At 41.6% G+C, this 23,046-nt stretch overlaps 1 protein-coding gene across 11 annotated transcripts in view; it reads left to right on the plus strand.

The window, feature by feature from the left end:
- LOC112247727 (liprin-alpha-2-like) overlaps positions 1-23,046 on the plus strand; it is a 227,278-nt gene that overhangs the window by 182,377 nt on the left and 21,855 nt on the right. For all 11 annotated transcript variants that reach the window (XR_006078905.1, XR_006078906.1, XM_042297965.1 and 8 more), the window contains exons 14-22: positions 1,139-1,277; positions 2,677-2,897; positions 7,242-7,479; positions 11,937-11,966; positions 13,094-13,221; positions 13,481-13,665; positions 17,261-17,345; positions 20,955-21,036; positions 22,274-22,474. Coding sequence is in view for 9 of the 11 variants with exons in the window: in XM_042297965.1 (XP_042153899.1) it covers positions 1,139-1,277; positions 2,677-2,897; positions 7,242-7,479; positions 11,937-11,966; positions 13,094-13,221; positions 13,481-13,665; positions 17,261-17,345; positions 20,955-21,036; positions 22,274-22,474 (1,309 nt within the window). In the remaining 2 variants the exon portion in view is untranslated. The remainder of the gene's footprint in view (positions 1-1,138; positions 1,278-2,676; positions 2,898-7,241; positions 7,480-11,936; positions 11,967-13,093; positions 13,222-13,480; positions 13,666-17,260; positions 17,346-20,954; positions 21,037-22,273; positions 22,475-23,046) is intronic.

The following is a 23,046-nucleotide window of genomic DNA, read 5'->3' on the forward strand; positions in this document are numbered from 1 at the left end:
GAGTTTGTAGGACTGTGTGTGTGTGTGTGTGTGTGTGTGTGTGTGTGTGTGTGTGTGTGTGTATATATATATATACACTGAGTGTACAAAACATTATGAACACCTTCCTAATATTGAGTTGCATGGACTCTACAAGGTGTCGAAAGCATTCCACAGGGATGCTGGCCCATGTTGACTCCAATGCTTCTCACAGTTTTTTCAAGTTGGCTGGATGTCCTTTGGGTGGTGGACCATTCTTGATACACACCATTCTTGATACAAAACCCAGCACAGTTGCAGTTCTTGACACAAACCAGTGCCCCTGGCACCTACTACCATATCCTGTTCCATTGCACTTAAATATTTTGTCTTGCCCATTGGCACACAAGGAACACATACACAATCCATGTCTCAATTGTCTCAAGGCTTAAAAATCCTTCTTTAACCTGTCTACTCCTCTTCATCTACACTGATTTGAAGGGATCATGGCTTTCACCTGGATTCACCAGGTCATTCTATGTCATGGAAAGAGCAGGTGTCATTAATGTTTGGTACTCTCTTTTGTGTGTGTGTGTGTGTGTGTGTGTGTGTGTGTGTGTGTGTGTGTGTGGTTGGTTGGTTGGGGGATTACTTTTATTTTTCCACTGACAAAATGTGTGATAAAGTCCAAATAACTGGGCTGGAGTTCTGTGATGACAGCAGCTGTCATGATCTGCTGATTGTCCTCTTTAGTCACAACTCATTAGAAAAGCAATTTGCCACCGGTTGAAAACCACACAAGCACTGACTGTTGATTCCTTACAAATTGCATGATGCGTCACAACATTGTCTTCCGACTAGATAAACAAGCAGGCCATTTTAAACAACCAGATCCTCTTGGTTTTGGTATTATTCTTTGCACAATATCTGCAATTTCAATACTGCCTTCAGTTTGAACAAAGTTGATGTTACGGTGACTGACATGCGTGTTCTGTCTCGCTCTATCTATCTATCTATCTATCTATCTATCTATCTATCTATCTATCTATCTATCTATCTATCTATCTATCTATCTATCTATCTATCTATCTATCTATCTATCTATCTATCTATCTATCTATCTATCTATCTATCTATCTATCTATCTATCTATCTATCTATCTATCTATCTATCTATCAGGTCTCACCTGGACACGTCGGGGGAGCTCCGTTTCTCCCTTGGCTCCCTGGCTGAGACCCAGTCAGACCACTACCGGTCAGCCAAGGTCATCCGCAGGCCCAGGAGAGGACGCATGGGTCTCCACAGGGACGAGAGCAAGGTCAGGAACTAGTCTCTCTCTGGTCAGCCCTGGCTGAGGTAGAGGCAGTACCAGGTCTATTCTATCCATTAAGCCAGGAGAGCTTAAACAAGTACAGATAAAGTCTTTGAACTCAGGTCTGTATGACATACATGGTTGCATGGAGCCAGACTGTTAGCATTAGCATGACAGAGGGAAAACTGTTGGAGATGGGTATGATTGGTTAGCATTAGCATGTCAGAGGGAAAACTGTTGGAGATGGGTATGATTGGTTAGCATTAGCATGACAGAGGGAAAACTGTTGGAGATGGGTATGATTGGTTAGCATTAGCATGTCAGAGGGAAAACTGTTGGAGATGGGTATGATTGGTTAGCATTAGCATGTCAGAGGGAAAACTGTTGGATATGGGTATGATTGGTTAGCATTAGCATGTCAGAGGGAAAACTGTTGGATATGGGTATGATTGGTTAGCATTAGCATGACAGAGGGAAAACTGTTGGAGATGGGTATGATTGGTTAGCATTAGCATGACAGAGGGAAAACTGTTGGAGATGGGTATGATTGGTTAGCATTAGCATGTCAGAGGGAAAACTGTTGGAGATGGGTATGATTGGTTAGCATTAGCATGTCAGAGGGAAAACTGTTGGAGATGGGTATGATTGGTTAACATTAGCATGACAGAGGGAAAACTGTTGGAGATGGGTATGATTGGTTAGCATTAGCATGACAGAGGGAAAACTGTTGGAGATGGGTATGATTGGTTAGCATTAGCATGACAGAGGGAAAACTGTTGGAGATGGGTATGATTGGTTAGCATTAGCATGACAGAGGGAAAACTGTTGGAGATGGGTATGATTGGTTAGCATTAGCATGACAGAGGGAAAACTGTTGGAGATGGTTGTGATTGGTTAGCATTGCCTTTGAGGATCATTGTTATAAAGTGCTACTGTTATAGTGTCTCGGGATTGAAGACTGCAATAACCTGGAGATAAATACTGACATTCAGCAGTAATCTTAGAAGCATGTTTTAGCATATTTTTATTTTTATTAAAAACTCTTTAATGGCTTGTTGAGATACTTTGGGACGTATTAAAAGTCAAGCCTCATTATTTTGTCTGATGAAAGGAGAATTAGTAGAGACATTTTAAGCTCCCTGAAGCTGACAGCTTAGCCAATTATTTTATAAAACCAAAATACTGCATTGAATGCATTAATCATGATGTGTGCTGTAATATTTGTACAGTGCAAAAACATATTCAAGTCTCTTCACATTAAACTTTCACATCTCTCTACAGTTATGTCATCCTGCCCATGATGTTTTACCAGGATTACCTCAAGAACACTCCCTTCCCTTGATTAGTGTACACTTCCCTTGATTACTGCACACTTCTGTATCTGTAAACCCTCCCTCCCCTACAGGCTAAGTCACTGGGGGAGCACGAGTGGCGCTCTCAGCAGTTAGGCATCCTGGGTAGCCACCCCTTTGAGAGTGAGATGTCTGACATGTCGGACATTGATGACGATGACCGGGAGACCATGTTCAGCTCCATGGACCTGCTGTCCCCCGGCGGTCACTCAGACGCCCAGACCCTAGCCATGATGCTGCAGGAGCAGCTGGACGCCATTAACAAAGAGATACGGTACGGGACTTTAACCCTGCTCTTATTGGACAGACCATACTAGGGACTAGACATTTACCTGACCTTAACCCTGCTCTAATTGGACAGACCATGCTAAGGACCAGACATTTACCTGACCTTAACCCTGCTCTTATTGGACAGACCATGCTAGGGACTAGACATTTACCTGACCTTAACCCTGCTGTTATTGGACAGACCATGCTAGGGACTAGACATTTACCTGGCTTTAACCCTGCTGTTATTGGACAGACCATGCTAGGGACCAGACATTTACCTGGCTTTATGGCTTTAACCCTGCTGTTATTGGACAGACCATGCTAGGGACCAGACATTTACCTGGCTTTAACCCTGCTGTTATTGGACAGAACGTGCTAGGGACCAGACATTTACCTGGCTTTAACCCTGCTTTTATTGGACAGAACATGCTGGGGACCAGACATTTACCTGGCTTTAACCCTGCTGTTATTGGACAGAACATGCTAGGGACCAGACATTTACCTGACTTTAACCCTGCTGTAATTGGACAGACCATGCTAAGGACCAGACATTTACCTGACCTTAACCCTGCTCTTATTGGACAGACCATGCTAGGGACTAGACATTTACCTGACCTTAACCCTGCTGTTATTGGACAGACCATGCTAGGGACCAGACATTTACTTGAACTTAAACCTACTATTATCGGTCAGACCATGCTAGGGAACAGACATTTACCTGGCTTTAACCCTGCTGTTATTGGACAGAACATGCTAGGGACCAGACATTTACCTGACTTTAACCCTGCTGTTATTGGACAGAACATGCTAGGGACCAGACATTTACCTGACTTTAACCCTGCTTTTATTGGACAGAACATGCTAGGGACCAGACATTTACCTGGCTTTAACCCTGCTGTTATTGGACAGAACATGCTAGGGACCAGACATTTACCTGACTTTAACCCTGCTTTTATTGGACAGAACATGCTAGGGACCAGACATTTACCTGGCTTTAACCCTGCTGTTATTGGACAGAACATGCTAGGGACCAGACATTTACCTGACTTTAACCCTGCTTTTATTGGACAGAACATGCTAGGGACCAGACATTTACCTGACTTTAACCCTGCTTTTATTGGACAGAACATGCTAGGGACCAGACATTTACCTGACTTTAACCCTGCTTTTATTGGACAGAACATGCTAGGGACCAGACATTTACCTGGCTTTAACCCTGCTGTTATTGGACAGAACATGCTAGGGACCAGACATTTACCTGACTTTAACCCTGCTTTTATTGGACAGAACATGCTAGGGACCAGACATTTACCTGACTTTAACCCTGCTTTTATTGGACAGAACATGCTAGGGACCAGACATTTACCTGGCTTTAACCCTGCTGTTATTGGACAGAACATGCTAGGGACCAGACATTTACCTGACTTTAACCCTGCTTTTATTGGACAGAACATGCTAGGGACCAGACATTTACCTGGCTTTAACCCTGCTGTTATTGGACAGAACATGCTAGGGACCAGACATTTACCTGGCTTTAACCCTGCTGTTATTGGACAGAACATGCTAGGGACCAGACATTTACCAGCTTTAACATGGACAGAACATTAGGGACCTGACTTTAACCCTGCTTTTATTGGACAGAACATGCTAGGGACCAGACATTTACCTGACTTTAACCCTGCTTTTATTGGACAGAACATGCTAGGGACCAGACATTTACCTGGCTTTAACCCTGCTGTTATTGGACAGACCATGCTAGGGACCAGACATTTACCTGACTTTAACCCTGCTGTTATTGGACAGAACATGCTAGGGACCAGACATTTACCTGACTTTAACCCTGCTGTTATTGGACAGACCAGGCTAGGGACCAGACATTTACCTGACTTTAACCCTGCTGTTATTGGACAGACCATGCTAGGGACCAGACATTTACCTGACTTTAACCCTGCTGTTATTGGACAGACCAGGCTAGGGACCAGACATTTACCTGACTTTAACCCTGCTGTTATTGGACAGACCATGCTAGGGACCAGACATTTACCTGACTTTAACCCTGCTTTTATTGGACAGAACATGCTAGGGACCAGACATTTACCTGGCTTTAACCCTGCTGTTATTGGACAGACCATGCTAGGGACCAGACATTTACCTGGCTTTAACCCTGCTTTTATTGGACAGACCATGCTAGGGACCAGACATTTACCTGACTTTAACCCTGCTGTTATTGGACAGAACATGCTAGGGACCAGACATTTACCTGACTTTAACCCTGCTGTTATTGGACAGACCAGGCTAGGGACCAGACATTTACCTGACTTTAACCCTGCTGTTATTGGACAGACCATGCTAGGGACCAGACATTTACCTGACTTTAACCCTGCTTTTATTGGACAGAACATGCTAGGGACCAGACATTTACCTGACTTTAACCCTGCTTTTATTGGACAGACCAGGCTAGGGACCAGACATTTACCTGACTTTAACCCTGCTGTTATTGGACAGAACATGCTAGGGACCAGACATTTACCTGACTTTAACCCTGCTTTTATTGGACAGAACATGCTAGGGACCAGACATTTACCTGGCTTTAACCCTGCTTTTATTGGACAGAACATGCTAGGGACCAGACATTTACCTGGCTTTAACCCTGCTGTTATTGGACAGACCATGCTAGGGACCAGACATTTACCTGGCTTTAACCCTGCTGTTATTGGACAGAACATGCTAGGGACCAGACATTTACCTGACTTTAACCCTGCTTTTATTGGACAGAACATGCTAGGGACCAGACATTTACCTGACTTTAACCCTGCTTTTATTGGACAGAACATGCTAGGGACCAGACATTTACCTGGCTTTAACCCTGCTTTTATTGGACAGAACATGCTAGGGACCAGACATTTACCTGACTTTAACCCTGCTTTTATTGGACAGAACATGCTAGGGACCAGACATTTACCTGCTTTAACCCTGCTTTAACCCTGCTTTTTTATTGGACAGAACATGCTAGGGACCAGACATTTACCTGGCTTTAACCCTGCTGTTGTTATTGGACAGACCATGCTAGGGACCAGACATTTACCTGGCTTTAACCCTGCTGTTATTGGACAGACCATGCTAGGGACCAGACATTTACCTGGCTTTAACCCTGCTGTTATTGGACAGAACATGCTGGGGACCAGATAAAAACTGTTGGCTTCCTGGTCAGGTCTCATTGCCAGGAAACACCCCTTGTGACTGATCTTTATGTAAATCAAGTTGTATGTTATGTGGATAAAGTTCCTTGGGAAACATTACTGACACATTGATTTGATTAATCCATGTTGGTCACTTCATTGTTGATTGGTAAAATATGCCTTTTATTGCTTGACATGAGGGAGAGTTTATGGGTGTTGGCCTAGCTTTCTCCACCCCTAAGGCTGGCTCATCCTATCAGTGGGCTCCGTGCCTCAGGTTTCTGTGGCAATGCAATTGATTTAATGAGACAGTAATTGATTGGATATCCAGGGATGTGTGTGGTCACACTGGTCTTCAGGGCTGAAGCTTGTTGGCTCTTGTCTGCAGAGTGTGATGCCCTGTCTAAATTAATTAAACACAAACCTCAGATACTGCCAGTTACAGTTCCTAGAAAAGCTTCGAGGAGCTGACACTGATATACTGTAGTTTTATTCAAGTATTGATAATTTACCCACTTAGCTGTCAGAATAATCTATTGTATTAAGATGATAAACACTTGGTTAACATTGGGAGCCTGAAACAGTTTGAAATCAAACAACAGTATTTATTGGTTTAGGCTTATTCAAGATACAAGGTCTGTTACTTACTTGTTAATATTGTACTGATCTTCTTGTCTGGTGATTATCCAAGTATTATTTCACACAACCCTAAGCTTAAGTGACATTTTAAAGTGAAGTGTTGTTCATTTACCTAAGGTCTTTATTGTTTTTTGCTTATAAGCACAATCGATAGAGACATGCCTCATCGGGGTGATTTCTGGGTAAGAATATGCTGAGTTGGAATACGATTTCAGCTCCGATGGCAGAAGCCTTGGGAATTAAATTCTAAACTAATTAGTGTTGTGAGGTAGTGTTGTGTGCCTATATGGTTTATGGGTAATGAACTGGCTTTTTGTCTCCCGGCTTTGACTTTAAGAGGAGCCCTATGGGTCTGCAGTGGAGATTTCCATGAACATCCAGAGAATTGAACCACAAAGGACCAAGGGATTCTGAGAATTCTGAGAGTCCTGTTGGGTGAATGAGCTTTCTATATATAGAGTGGCTGAATGCAGCTGTGAAATAAGTCTAATCAATCCCTCCCTCCCTCTCTGCCTCCCCCTCTCTCCCAGACTGATCCAGGAAGAGAAGGAGTCGACAGAGCTACGGGCGGAGGAGATAGAGAACCGCGTGGCCAGCGTCAGCCTCGAGGGTCTCAACCTGGCCCGTATGCACCACCCCGGAGCCTCCATCACCGCCTCGGCCACCGCCTCCTCCCTGGCCTCTTCCTCCCCGCCCAGCGGACACTCCACCCCCAAGCTGGACCACCGCAGCACCACAGACATGGAGCGCATGGGTATCATGACACTGGTACGCTGCTGGGGTCAGGACGGGCTGTGGGTGTGGTGGGGGGTGTATTTACGAGTGTATTCCAGTCTTGACGAAGGCTACCACAGCCGTATCGGGCTCTGTCTGTATTGTGGTGCAGGACAGGGCCAATAGAAGCACCTGGGATCAGCATTCAGTATGCTGTGTTTGGCCTCTCTTTCTTTGTTCTCAGCCTTGCTCTTTCAATAGACCTCATATGACTACTTCACCTGAGCTGCCCTTGATTATGCTATAACTGAAAGTTAACTCAATTTGATGGTTAACTAGTAACCTCAAATGACCCTGTACCAGATTTAAAAGCAGCTCTGAGAGAGAGCCAGACGTAGATTTTTTTTCATTAGCCAGCCACTTGTAAAATCATGTATTGCCTTTCTTTCAACTTGATTTAGATGTTCTTTCCTTGATGGATTGAGTTGCATAATCTATCTGGTTGGGTTTCATTACTCCTTCATCGTAGAGCTTGGCTTGGTTTGTGTGTGTTGTAGATAAAAGGGATGTGATAGTCTGTGCTATGTTTGTTTACTATGTTTTAAGGACTTCAGAAGATTTTTTATATTTTGCCACTATTGTCCTATTGAGCAATACAAGTACTGTCTACGTTAGGTCAATAAAAGTACTGTCTGTTAGGTAAATAAAAGTACTGTCTACATTAGGTCAATAAAAGTACTGTCTACGTTAGGTCAATAAAAGTACTGTCTACATTAGGTCAATATAAGTACTGTCTGTTAGGTCAATAAAAGTACTGTCTACGTTAGGTCAATAAAAGTACTGTCTACATTAGGTCAATAAAAGTACTGTCTACGTTAGGTCAATAAAAGTACTGTCTACGTTAGGTCAATAAAAGTACTGTCTACGTTAGGTCAATAAAAGTACTTTCTGTTAGGTCAATAAAAGTACTGTCTGTTAGGTCAATAAAAGTGCTGTCTACGTTAGGTCAATAAAAGTATTGTCTGTTAGGTCAATAAAAGTACTTTCTGTTAGGTCAATAAAAGTACTTTCTGTTAGGTCAATAAAAGTATTGTCTGTTAGGTCACTGTCTGTTAGGGCAATAAAAGTACTGTCTGTTAGGTCAATAAAAGTACTGTCTGTTAGGTCAATAAAAGTACTGTCTGTTAGGTCAATAAAAGTACTGTCTACATTAGGTCAATAAAAGTACTGTCTGTTAGGTCAATAAAAGTACTTTCTGTTAGGTCAATAAAAGTACTGTCTGTTAGGTCAATAAAAGTACTGTCTGTTAGGTCAATAAAAGTACTGTCTGTTAGGTCAATAAAAGTATTGTCTGTTAGGTCAATAAAAGTACTGTCTGTTAGGTCAATAAAAGTACTGTCTGTTAGGTCAATAAAAGTACTGTCTGTTAGGTCAATAAAAGTACTTTCTGTTAGGTCAATAAAAGTACTTTCTGTTAGGTCAATAAAAGTACTTTCTGTTAGGTCAATAAAAGTACTGTCTGTTAGGTCAATAAAAGTACTGTCTACATTAGGTCAATAAAAGTACTTTCTGTTAGGTCAATAAAAGTACTGTCTACGTTAGGTCAATAAAAGTGCAGTCAAGGTTAGGTCAATAAAAGTACTGCCTGTTAGGTCAATAAAAGTACTGTCTACATTAGGTCAATAAAAGTACTGTCTGTTAGGTCAATAAAAGTACTGTCTGTTAGGTCAATAAAAGTGCAGTCTACGTTAGGTCAATAAAAGTACTGTCTGTTAGGTCAATAAAAGTACTTTCTGTTAGGTCAATAAAAGTACTGTCTGTTAGGTCAATAAAAGTACTATCTACGTTAGGTCAATAAAAGTACTGTCTGTTAGGTCAATAAAAGTACTTTCTGTTAGGTCAATAAAAGTACTGTCTGTTAGGTCAATAAAAGTACTGTCTACGTTAGGTCAATAAAAGTACTGTCTGTTAGGTCAATAAAAGTACTGTCTGTTAGGTCAATAAAAGTATTGTCTGTTAGGTCAATAAAAGTACTGTCTGTTAGGTCAATAAAAGTACTGTCTGTTAGGTCAATAAAAGTACTGTCTACGTTAGGTCAATAAAAGTACTGTCTGTTAGGTCAATAAAAGTACTGTCTACATTAGGTCAATAAAAGTACTGTCTGTTAGGTCAATAAAAGTACTGTCTGTTAGGTCAATAAAAGTACTGTCTACGTTAGGTCAATAAAAGTACTGTCTGTTAGGTCAATAAAAGTACTGTCTGTTAGGTCAATATTGTCTGTTAGGTCAATAAAAGTACTGTCTACGTTAGGTCAATAAAAGTACTGTCTGTTAGGTCAATAAAAGTACTGTCTACGTTAGGTCAATAAAAGTACTGTCTGTTAGGTCAATAAAAGTACTGTCTGTTAGGTCAATAAAAGTGCTGTCTACGTTAGGTCAATAAAAGTACTGTCTACATTAGGTCAATAAAAGTACTGTCTGTTAGGTCAATAAAAGTGCTGTCTACATTAGGTCACTAAAAGTACTGTCTACATTATGTCAATAAAAGTACTGTCTGTTAGGTCAATAAAAGTACTGTCTACGTTAGGTCAATAAAAGTGCAGTCAAGGTTAGGTCAATAAAAGTACTGCCTGTTAGGTCAATAAAAGTGCAGTCTACGTTAGGTCAATAAAAGTACTGTCTGTTAGGTCAATAAAAGTACTTTCTGTTAGGTCAATAAAAGTACTGTCTGTTAGGTCAATAAAAGTACTATCTACGTTAGGTCAATAAAAGTACTGTCTGTTAGGTCAATAAAAGTACTGTCTGTTAGGTCACTAAAAGTACTGTCTACGTTATGTCAATAAAAGTACTGTCTGTTAGGTCAATAAAAGTACTGCCTGTTAGGTCAATAAAAGTGCAGTCAATGTTAGGTCAATAAAAGTACTGTCTACGTTAGGTCAATAAAAGTACTGTCTGTTAGGTCAATAAAAGTGCAGTCAAGGTTAGGTCAATAAAAGTGCAGTCAAGGTTAGGTCAATAAAAGTACTGTCTGTTAGGTCAATAAAAGTGCTGTCTACGTTAGGTCAATAAAAGTACTGTCTACGTTAGGTCAATAAAAGTACTGTCTGTTAGGTCAATAAAAGTGCAGTCAAGGTTAGGTCAATAAAAGTGCAGTCAAGGTTAGGTCAATAAAAGTACTGTCTGTTAGGTCAATAAAAGTGCTGTCTACATTAGGTCAATAAAAGTACTGTCTACGTTAGGTCAATAAAAGTACTGTCTACGTTAGGTCAATAAAAGTACTGTCTACGTTAGGTCAATAAAAGTACTGTCTACGTTAGGTCAATAAAAGTACTGTCTGTTAGGTCAATAAAAGTACTGTCTACGTTAGGTCAATAAAAGTACTGTCTGTTAGGTCAATAAAAGTACTGTCTGTTAGGTCAATAAAAGTGCTGTCTACGTTAGGTCAATAAAAGTACTGTCTGTTAGGTCAATAAAAGTGCTGTCTACGTTAGGTCAATAAAAGTACTGTCTGTTAGGTCAATAAAAGTACTGTCTGTTAGGTCAATAAAAGTACTGTCTACATTAGGTCAATAAAAGTACTGTCTGTTAGGTCAATAAAAGTACTGTCTATGTTAGGTCAATAAAAGTACTGTCTACGTTAGGTCAATAAAAGTACTGTCTACGTTAGGTCAATAAAAGTGCAGTCAAGGTTAGGTCAATAAAAGTACTGTCTACGTTAGGTCAATAAAAGTGCAGTCAAGGTTAGGTCAATAAAAGTACTGTCTACGTTAGGTCAATAAAAGTACTGTCTGTTATGTCAATAAAAGTACTGTCTGTTAGGTCAATAAAAGTACTGTCTGTTAGGTCAATAAAAGTACTGTCTGTTAGGTCAATAAAAGTACTGTCTGTTAGGTCAATAAAAGTACTGCCTGTTAGGTCAATAAAAGTACTGTCTACGTTAGGTCAATAAAAGTACTCTATGTTAGGTCAATAAAAGTACTCTATGTTAGGTCAATAAAAGTACTGTCTACGTTAGGTCAATAAAAGTACTGTCTGTTAGGTCAATAAAAGTGCTGTCTACGTTAGGTCAATAAAAGTACTGTCTGTTAGGTCAATAAAAGTGCTGTCTACGTTAGGTCAATAAAAGTGCTGTCTGTTAGGTCAATAAAAGTGCTGTCTACATTAGGTCAATAAAAGACCAGACATCCAGACAGACAGCCAGACAGACAGCCAGACGGTCTCAGAGAGTGAATGTTGCCAATACCCAGGGGCTTTAAAGAATGAGCCTTTGATTTTATTGACCTCTCAAATGAATAGTGGCAAAGCTGGTTATTTTGTCAACAAATCACTGTAATTGATTGTGTGGTGTAATGTGTAATTGACAGGTCATGTGCCCACCTGATGGTATATCGGGATAGCCATGTCAATAACTATAAATGAGGTGTTTCTGTATGGGGGAGGACATATTGTTTAATCTTACTGATTTACTGTAAACTGCTGTTTTCCTTTTCTTTCCTGTCCTCCACCCTGCAGCCCAGTGATCTGAGGAAACACAGGAGAAAGGTACAGTACTAATGATATGTTCATTTTATTACATCAGACATTTCAAATTCATAGTACCTCTGTCTTCCTATAGATGACTGTCATGGTCTGGTGTATCCTTGCCATTATTGGACTATAGTGTAGTAACAGTGTTGTAGAGATTGATGTGAGGTGTGATTATAGTGTAGTAACAGTGTTGTAGAGATTGATGTGTGAGGTGTGACTATAGTGTAATAACAGTGTTGTAGAGATTGATGTGTGAGGTGTGACTATAGTGTAATAAGTGTTGTTTAGATTGATGTGTGAGGTGTTACTATATTGTAGTAACAGTGTTATAGAGATTGATGTGTGAGGTGTGACTATAGTGTAATACCAGTGTTGTAGAGATTGTGTGACTATAGTGTAATAACAGTGTTGTAGAGATTGATGTGTGAGGTGTGACTATAATGTAATACCAGTGTTGTAGAGATTGTGTGACTATAGTGTAATAACAGTGTTGTAGAGATGTATGTGTGAGGTGTGACTATAGTGTAGTAACAGTGTTGTAGAGATTGATGTGTGAGGTGTGACTATAGTGTAATAACAGTGTTGTAGAGTTTGATGTGTGAGGTGTGACTATAGTGTAGTAACAGTGTTGTAGAGATTGATGTGTGAGGTGTGACTATAGTGTAGTAACAGTGTTGTAGAGATTGATGTCTGAGGTGTGACTATAGTGTAATACCAGTGTTGTAGAGATTGTGTAACTATAGTGTAATAACAGTGTTGTAGAGATGTATGTGTGAGGTGTGACTATAGTGTAGTAACAGTGTTGTAGAGATTGATGTGTGGGGTGTGACTATAGTGTAGTAACAGTGTTGTAGAGATTGATGTGTGAGGTGTGACTATAGTGTAATAACAGTGTTGTAGAGTTTGATGTGTGAGGTGTGACTATAGTGTAATAACAGTGTTGTAGAGATTGATGTGTGAGGTGTGACTATAGTGTAGTAACAGTGTTGTAGAGATTGAGGTGTGACTATAGTGTAATACCAGTGTTGTAGAGATTGTGTGACTATAGTGTAATAACAGTGTTGTAGAGATTGATGTGTGAGATGTTACTATACTAGTTTTATTAGAGCTACTAACAGGTCTCTTCACCTCTCCACGGTCAGATTGCGGCTACCGACGATGACGGCCAGGACAAGGCTACCATCAAGTGTGAGACGTCCCCTCCTCCTACGCCCCGGACCGTACGCATGACCCGCACACTGCCAGCCTCCTCACACAACGAGGCCCGAGGGTATGTTTCACTTATAACACAACACACACACACACACACACACACACACACACTCCACCTTCTTCATCCTGATGGAAGTTTATGAGACAAATGATCTCTTACCCAAGTTGTATCTTTTTCCTTGACTGTGTGTGTGTGTGTGTGTGTGTGTGTGTGTGTGTGTGTGTGTGTGTGTGTGTGTGTGTGTGTGTGTGTGTGTGTGTGTGTGTGTGTGTGTGTGTGTGTGTGTGTGTGTGTGTGTGTGTGTGTGTGTTTGCAGCATTGCTGCCAACCTGGAGGCAGAGGCCAGTGCTCTGAGCAGCGTAGCCAGCAGTCAGGACTCCATCAACAAGCAGCCCAAGAAGAAGGGCATCAAGTCCTCCATCGGACGCCTGTTTGGCAAGAAGGAGAAGACCAGACTGGCACAGCTGCATGCCCACAGGGAGGCCATCGGGCAGAGCCAAGGTACTGGTCTACACTCAGCACCTCTCTGATATGAGTTGCTCTTGTCTGTTCTATGTACTGTTTGGTTAATGAGAAGTCATTCATGTACATTGACATTTTAGTCATTTGGCAGTTTAGCAGACGTTCTGATCCAGAGTTACTGACAGGAGCATAGGGTTTAGTGCCTTGCCAGGGGGTTAATACTTTCTCAAATCAAATTATATTTATCACCTGCGCCGAATACAACAGGTGTAGACTTTACAGTGAAATGCTTACTTACGAACATTTCCAAACAATGCAGAGTAAAATAAATGAGGATTAAAAATAAAATACAGGAGTAAAATAAGAGCTATATGCAGGGAGTACCAGTACCAGATCAATAATGAAGCTATATACAGGGAGTACCAGTACCAGATCAATAATGAAGCTATATACAGGGAGTACCAGTACCAGATCAATAATGAAGCTATATACAGGGAGTACCAGTACCAGATCAATAATGAAGCTATATACAGGGAGTACCAGTACCAGATCAACAATGAAGCTATATACAGGGAGTACCAGATCAATAATGGGTCTATATACAGGGGGTACCAGTACCAGATCAATAATGGGTCTATATACAGGGAGTACCAGTACCAGATCAATTATGAAGCTATATACAGGGAGTACCAGTACCAGATCAATTATGAAGCTATATACAGGGAGTACCAGTACCAGATCAATTATGAAGCTATATACAGGGAGTACCAGTACCAGATCAATTATGAAGCTATATACAGGGAGTACCAGTACCAGATCAATTATGAAGCTATATACAGGGAGTACCAGTACCAGATCAATTATGAAGATATATACAGGGAGTACCAGTACCAGATCAATAATGAAGCTATATACAGGGAGTACCAGTACCAGATCAATAATGAAGATATATACAGGGAGTACCAGATCAATAATGGGTCTATATACAGGGAGTACCAGTACCAGATCAATAATGAAGATATATACAGGGAGTACCAGTACCAGATCAATAATGGATATATATATACAGGGAGTACCAGTACCAGATAGATAGATATGTACATGAAGGCAGGATAAAGTGACTAGGCATCAGGATAGATAATAATAAGGTATTTGAGGTAGATATGTACATGAAGTAAAGTGACTAGGCATCAGGATAGATAATTAAACTGGAAACACTTATCTCCCTCACTAGCTTTAAGCACCAACTGTCAGAGCAGCTCACAGATTACTGCACCTGTACATAGCCCACCTATAATTTTAGCCCAAACAACTACCTCTTTCCCAACTGTATTTAATTTTATTTATTTATTTATTTTGCTCCTTTGCACCCCATTATTTTTATTTCTACTTTGCACATTCTTCCATTGCAAAACTACCATTCCAGTGTTTTACTTGCTATATTGTATTTACTTTACCACCATGGCCTTTTTTGCCTTTACCTCCCTTCTCACCTCATTTGCTCACATTGTATATAGACTTGTTTATACTGTATTATTGACTGTATGTTTGTTTTACTCCATGTGTAACTCTGTGTCGTTGTATCTGTCGAACTGCTTTGCTTTATCTTGGCCAGGTCGCAATTGTAAATGAGAACTTGTTCTCAACTTGCCTACCTGGTTAAATAAAGGTAAAATAAATAAAAAATAAAATAAATAAATAAATAATAATAAGGTGTTTGAGGTAGATATGTACATGAAGTAAAGTGACTAGGGATCAGGATAGATAATAATAAGGTATTTGAGGTAGATATGTACATGAAGTAAAGTGACTAGGCATCAGGATAGATAATAATAAGGTATTTGAGGTAGATATGTACATGAAGTAAAGTGACTAGGCATCAGGATAGATAATAATAAGGTATTTGAGGTAGATATGTACATGAAGTAAAGTGACTAGGCATCAGGATAGATAATAACAAGGTATTTGAGGTAGATATGTACATGAAGGCAGGATAAAGTGACTAGGCATCAGGATAGATAATAATAAGGTATTTGAGGTATATGTACATGAAGTAAAGTGACTAGGCATCAGGATAGATAATAATAAGGTATTTGAGGTATATGTACATGAAGTAAAGTGACTAGGCATCAGGATAGATAATAATAAGAGTAAACAAAGAACAGAGTAGCAGCAACAAATAGTGTGTGTGTGTGTGTGTGTGTGTGTGTGTGTGTGTGTGTGTGTGTGTGTGTGTGTGTGTGTGTGTGTGTGTGTGTGTGTGTGTGTGTGTGTGTGTGTGTGTGTGTGTGTGTGTGTCTGAGTGAGTGTGTTTATGGTGTGTAAATGTAGTCTAGTGAGTGTGTATATGGTGTGTATACATTGTATATGGTGTGTATATGTAGTCTAGTGAGTGTGTATATGGTGTGTATATGTAGTCTAGTGAGTGTGTATATGGTGTGTATACATTGTATATGGTGTGTATATGTAGTCTAGTGAGTGTGTATATGGTGTGTATATATAGTCTAGTGAGTGTGTATATGGTGTGTATATGTAGTCTAGTGAGTGTGTATATGGTGTATATATGTAGTCTAGTGAGTGTGTATATGGTGTGTATACATTGTATATGGTCTAGTGAGTGTGCATATGGTGTGTATATGTAGCCTAGTGAGTGTGTATATGGTGTGTATACATTGTATATAGTCTAGTGAGTGTGTATATGGTGTGTATATATAGTCTAGTGATTGTGTATATGGTGTGTATATGTAGTCTAGTGAGTGTGTATATGGTGTGTATACATTGTATATGGTCTAGTGAGTGTGTATATGTAGTCTAGTGAGTGTGTATATGGTGTGTATATGTAGTCTAGTGAGTGTGTATATGGTGTGTATATGTAGTCTAGTGAGTGTGTATATGGTGTGTATATATAGTCTAGTGAGTGTGTATATGTAGTCTAGTGAGTGTGTATATGGTGTGTATATGTAGTCTAGTGAGTGTGTATATGGTGTGTATATATAGTCTAGTGAGTGTGTATATAGTCTAGTGGGTGTGTTAATGGTGTGTATATATAGTCTAGTGAGTGTGTATATATAGTCTAGTGGGTGTGTGTAGGGTCGGTGCAAGATAGAGTCAGTGCAGCTAGTTCAGGTACCATTAATTGACTATTTAGCAGTCTGGCTATTTAGCAGTCTTATGTCTTTGGGATAGAAGCTGTCTCAAAGGCCCAATGTTTTTGGGCCTTCCTCTGAACCTACCTGATATAGAGATCCTGGATGGCAGGGAGCTCGGCCCCAGTGTTGTACTGTGCTAGCCTTTTTGCCATACGAAGTGGTGATGCAGTCAGTCAAGATGCTCTCGACGGTGCAGCTGTAGAACTTTTTGAGGATCTGAGGGCCCTAACCTGCCTGTATTATGTTAGATGATACTTGTCACAGAGGTTATTACTTACCACCTCACCACCCAAACATCACCTCTGACTCTGCCATCTGTGTGAAGTAGATTATGTGACGATGAAAAAGCATAAACTCTGTTGAGTACAGATTCAGAGGAGATAAGGGTGGCTCCTTGCTAGTACTGTCTGGATACTATCTACACTTGATGATTTCTATGAGCCATACAGGCAGTGCAGTAACGTCCCATTCTCCCTCTCTCACAGGAGTATCTGATCCAGACCTGGGTCAGGACATGGCTGTGGGGAAGCTGGGGACTCAGGCTGAGAAAGACCGCCGTCTGAAAAAGAAGTAAGCTTTCACAACACCCCCCTCCTGCCCCTCAAACCTGCCACCACAGCATTTCACCCCAAACAAACAACAGCCTTGCGCTCAATAATACTCGATTGGCTCACATCACAGCCAGTGGGAGATAAATCATATCTGTGTCACTAGAAACACTGGGCAATGTACCACACCAGTACTAACACCCCCCTGTGTCAATCTACTGTACACTACTATAGTAAAGTGTTATGATAGACACACATTTTATGTGCCAGACAGCAGGTTCTGTCTATAGTACATCTGAATAGAGATCATTATCCCGTTTCCAACCTTTGACCCCGTACACAGTGGCTGGTGAGGAATCCCTGGTTTCATTAGTCCTTTCCCTGTAGAGGAGGCAGTTCCACATGTGGCTGGATAGAAGATACATCTCCAATACTCCCACTCTCCAGCAGAGAGAGGATCAATACAGACCAGGAACCTGAATAGACGTACAATAGAGGGATCCCCCCTAACCAAACACACAGTCAAACTTTTGATTGGGTTGGAAGTCTATTCATGTCACACATTGTAGGCCTACGATTCTTAGTTCATGCTTTTGGTTTGGTTTTCCAGATATAGTCCTCCTTTAAACCCACACATGAACGACAAAACTTGGGGGTTCCCTCATGTGCAAGTTCCATCTCCTTTCAACTGGGAATGTATGTGTCTACCGTGTCAGTGCCTAATGACAAATGTGTTCTCTGTCGGCGAGCTTTGAGTTGTCATGACAAATAACTTTCCCACCGTTACAGATGATCAATAGAAGGTATTATGATGATGACGACTGTGTTCTATTTTGGTGTCGATTCTCCAGTTTTCCAGGAAGTGGATCGCCTTGCATCTTGATACTCTCTTCCAGTGCATGCTATTGAACTGCCTGCTGAATTTACAGTGACATTTTCAGCCTGGTCAATATCGTGATCGTTCATTGGTTCATTGCTGATGTGTTGTGTATGTGTGATGTGTTGGGTAATGTTTGGCATTTGGCTGGTTTGTTCCTGTGAAGAATGTGAGCCAATGCATTGCAGGTGTCTTGCCCCAAGTGCATTATCTTTCGTCTGCCTGCACGCGATGCTGTAAAAAGCTGCATCGACCAAAGAGAAGAAGAAAGTGGCTTTTCTTTTGCTAACCAATATTACTCTTTGACTTGTCATTCTACTGTTCTAATGTCAGTCTTTGGAAAAGCTCTTGTCACATGTCTACTTGAGAGACTGTTTCTATTTTTCAGTGTGTGTGTGTGTGTGTTTGAATATGTGTCCGTGCATGTATGGGCAGTGTGTATGTGTGTGTGTGTGTTTTGGGGGCAAGGTGGTAGGGGGGGGTTAACTCATTAACATTTGTGCACTTTTTGTCTCCCGTCACTTTCTCTTCCTCTCTCTCTCCTTGTACTCTTCCTCCCTCCCTCTCATCATGTGACTAAAGAAGCGGGTAAGTTGTGACAGTGTGACACCTGGACATCTCCATTGTCAGCGCTGTGCCGTCTGTCCACCTCTCTGTCCATCCATCTGTCCCCCTCCCAATGGCCGGTGCCAAAGCTGACGTCACTCTGTCCCTCTATGGCTGTTAATGACCCCTTGCTTTCTAGCTGTCTTTCTTCCTTTCGATCTTTCTATCTTTTCATTTACCGTATAAAATGTTTCTTCCCCACAGTGCAGTGGCGGCTGCATCCATGGCTGGACAAAGAATGTGTGCCGTCACCTGTTAATGGGGTTGATTTTTATACTTGGAATGTCCAATACCTTCCTCCTTCCTTGTGCGTGTTTCTATATCTGTGACTGTGAGATATAACCGGTTCTGATACCGGGTTATGGGGCGTCATATCTTGTTGTTTTATTTTCTTTGTCATAACTGTTTCCTTCCTTTCCCAGCTATGTTCAGTGGATGTATATCTCATGCATAAGAATCTAACATGAACATATCTATCTATATGCCTGTTGTATTGACACGACATTGAATGGAAACAAAATTGATTGACATCAATGGACACATCTCCTATGTTGTGTGTCAGTCCATTCAGTCTTTGTATGGTGTATTCAAGTGCCCTTTCTCTGCACTGAGGCCTTCAACTCTGACCAAGTCACATACATAATGTGTCACATGCCTTTTCTCCATATGCCTCATGTTGGCCACTATGTCTCCAGATGGAAGACATTTTAGCTGCACTCAGGAACTAGTTTCTTGCCTTAGAACTCTCATGAAGTATTCTGTTCACGGAATAGAATTGTAACTTCAGAAGTCTGTTTTTATGTGTGTAGCATGTTGTGTGAGTTATGTATTTATCAGCTCAACAGGCCCTCTCTATATTCAGACTCTTAGACCAGTCAGACACTATCAACTGTCTTCAGGAAGTAGCATTCCACAGTTGGGTATCTCTCTAGCGTAGCCTCTCTGGTTCTTTTCTACACCATAGCCCTCCCACCCATCTGCTCCCCAACTCCATTAGTTAGCAGTGTGCACACAGCAATAAAGATGAGACACACACGCACATACCCCAAACACACATTTATATAGACTGTTCATCAGTTCTGTCTCTCACACTGCCTAACAGAGTTGGTGTCGCAGGAATCAGCATATTACAAATTGCCTGGTACATGACTGAGTAAAGAGAACATCTACCTCCACTCCTCTGCTCTCCCTAGATAAGGTGCAATTTACTCTGAGCTGAATAGGGCGTCAGGAGTGCTTAGGACAGCTTTCAAAGTGGTGCTCAGCACAAATAACACATTTCTCGATTTCACTCGGGCCATCTTAGTTTACCTATTGAACACTTCCACCCCCACACAAATTACAGTGGGGCAAAAGAGTATTTAGTCAGCCACCAATTGTGCAAGTTCTCCCACTTAAAAATATGAGAGAGGCCTGTAATTTTCATCATAGGTACACTTCAACTATGACAGACAAAAAGAGAAAAAAAATCCAGAAAATCACACTGTAGGATTTGTTATGAATTTATTTGCAAATTATGGTGGAAAATAAGTATTTGGTCAATAACAAAAGTTTATCTCAATACTTTGTTATATACCCTTTGTTGGCAATGACAGAGGTCAAACATTTTCTGTAAGTCTTCACAAGGTTTTCACACACTGTTGCTGGTATTTTGGCCCATTCCTCCATGCAGATCTCCTCATTCCCAGGTGCAGCACAGAGACAAGTGGAGATTTGTGGTTCTTCAGATTAGCAAATCAAAGTCAGGCTTCAGTGAGCAGCCCAGCAGCCCTAGCTGTCCCTTCAAGGTGTGTCTGTACCAGATGGTGAGAGAGAGAGGGGCAGAGAGAGAAAGAGAGCGCAAGGGGCAGAGCAGCAGAGAGAAAAACAGGCAGAGGGGGGGGCAGACAGAGATAGAGGCAGAGAGAGGGAGCTAAGGGCAGAGAGAGCGTACTCATTTTACATGCAGTGTGTGTGTGTGTGTGGAGAGATTGTATGATAAGGTCGTGCCCTTTCAGAAAGCTCTGGCCTGAGAGAGAGAAAGTGTGTGGCACTGTACAGTGAAAAATATTGGTGTAATACTAGTGCCTTGTGTGAGGGGGAGTGAGTGTCTCACTATATATGTATGTGTGCAGTGCATTAATCCCATGTCTCTGCTCCCGCCCTCAGGCACGAGTTGCTGGAAGAGGCGAGGAGGAAAGGCTTACCTTTCGCCCAATGGGACGGCCCCACAGTGGTGGCCTGGCTGGAGGTAGGCACTCCTCTACTCTGGCCTGGAACCATTCTCAATCCTCCCGCCTCTGGGATAGATTTACAAGGTCTGTGCCAGACTCCCACTCTGTGAAGAAGATAATATTCTCCGCCCCGGTGAAGTGGTCTATTCCTCCTTGACTCCCCAGTCTGCACACTCAGCATTCACCTGAGATACGACACCCATTATCCTCTAACCTCTGACCGTTGATGATGTTTCACATTTCAAATCAATTACCCGATGCCTTACTTCAGCCTAATGGTCACCCTTTCTAATACGGCACTTCGAAATGCAAACCAGATACTTTCCTTAAATCAAAACATGGGATGACACAGTGCTGTTACATAACTGTGGATGTATTGTGTTGTAATTACGACCCGGGGAAATCCAATGCCGTAGTAGTCAGCATGTTACAGAGAGTGATTATAAAATGATTATGCCTCCGGCTGACATTACTCTTTGTACTTTATTATATTAAGTCTATTATCTAATCCAGTGTTTCCCCAACTCCAGTCCTCCAATACCCCAACAGTACTCACTTTTATTGTAGCCCTGGACAAGCACACCTGATACAACTGGTCAACTGATCATCAAGCCCTCAATGAGTTGAATGAGGTGTGTTTGTCCCAGGCTATAACAACACTGTGTGATGTTGGGGGTACTGGAGGACTGGAGTTGGGAAACACTCTGGCATTGGGCCTATGGGACCAGCAGTGTGTTGAATCTGGATCTCACGGATATTATGGGAGACAATGTCCCAGATTTTGATGTCACCTTGGTGGAAGCCTCAGAGGCTGTTGGTAAAGGTCTACTCTGTGATTTACTATGCCATGTTCTCCCCAGCTTGTAATTGCTTGACATAACACCTCATAAAGGCCATAGTAATGTTGTGTAATATTAACATGGGTATTCATTAAGTAAATGAATGCGTTGCCTATCAATGAATCATCACAGTTTATTTTCTGTCTTCATTGAAAGATCCTATGTCTGTATACAGTTTTTCCTCATTTGATTATGATAGAACATGCTTGAACATACAAGGTGAACATTTCAACCATGACTGCCCCCTACTGTTTCTCAGTAGATCTTTATTAAAACAAGGAAATGCTACTCAACTTGTCTACCATAGGTAAGGATGGTAGACAAGTCCTCCCACCACATCACCGATCATTTGTAAAAACAAGCTCACTCGCTACTTTACATGAAATCACAAATGGTCTTCCTCCTCCTGTTTCAGCTGTGGCTGGGGATGCCCGCCTGGTACGTGGCGGCGTGTCGTGCCAACGTGAAGAGCGGTGCCATCATGTCGGCCCTGTCGGACACAGAGATCCAGAGGGAGATTGGCATCAGTAACCCCCTGCACCGCCTCAAACTACGGCTGGCCATCCAGGAGATGGTGTCCCTCACCAGTCCATCTGCCCCGCCAACCTCCAGAACCGTGAGTGTCCATTGACACACGCGCGCACACACACACACGCACACACACCCATGCATGTAACTGCCGTCAGTGTTAGCTTAGCATATAGCGCTGCCTCCCTGAACCTGCCTCTGACTGGGCTTTAACCAGGCTCCTCTACCACACCAACACACGTGACCGCCTGCTTGACAACAAACACATCGAGCCATAGAAAAAGCATCCTATTCGATAGCTCCTCCGGTGACATTTTGAGTGAGCTTACGGCACGTTCTTAACTCCGATATGCATGCATACACACACACAGACGGTATAGTCTTCAAGGGTAAAGACACTCAAGTAGCTATTTCTGCTAGTTTGCATTGTAACGCCTTCACAGTCAGAGAACCTGACTTGTGTAGCATCTCTATCCTTTGTGTTGGTAACTGAATGTTGGAGAGAATGGGAGGAAACCAGTTAAGGCCGGCTTGTTTATCTCTCAGTAGTGTCAGTCAGCTCATGCACTTAATTCAGCTCTGCAGCATTTACTCTAATTTACCACACCAACAGCTATTTTATACCTCAGTCTGTTTCACAACTCCGAGTTGTCATGGTGA

The sequence above is a fragment of the Oncorhynchus tshawytscha genome, linkage group LG15, assembly GCF_018296145.1.
Source record: "Oncorhynchus tshawytscha isolate Ot180627B linkage group LG15, Otsh_v2.0, whole genome shotgun sequence".
Classification (NCBI taxonomy): domain Eukaryota; kingdom Metazoa; phylum Chordata; class Actinopteri; order Salmoniformes; family Salmonidae; genus Oncorhynchus; species Oncorhynchus tshawytscha.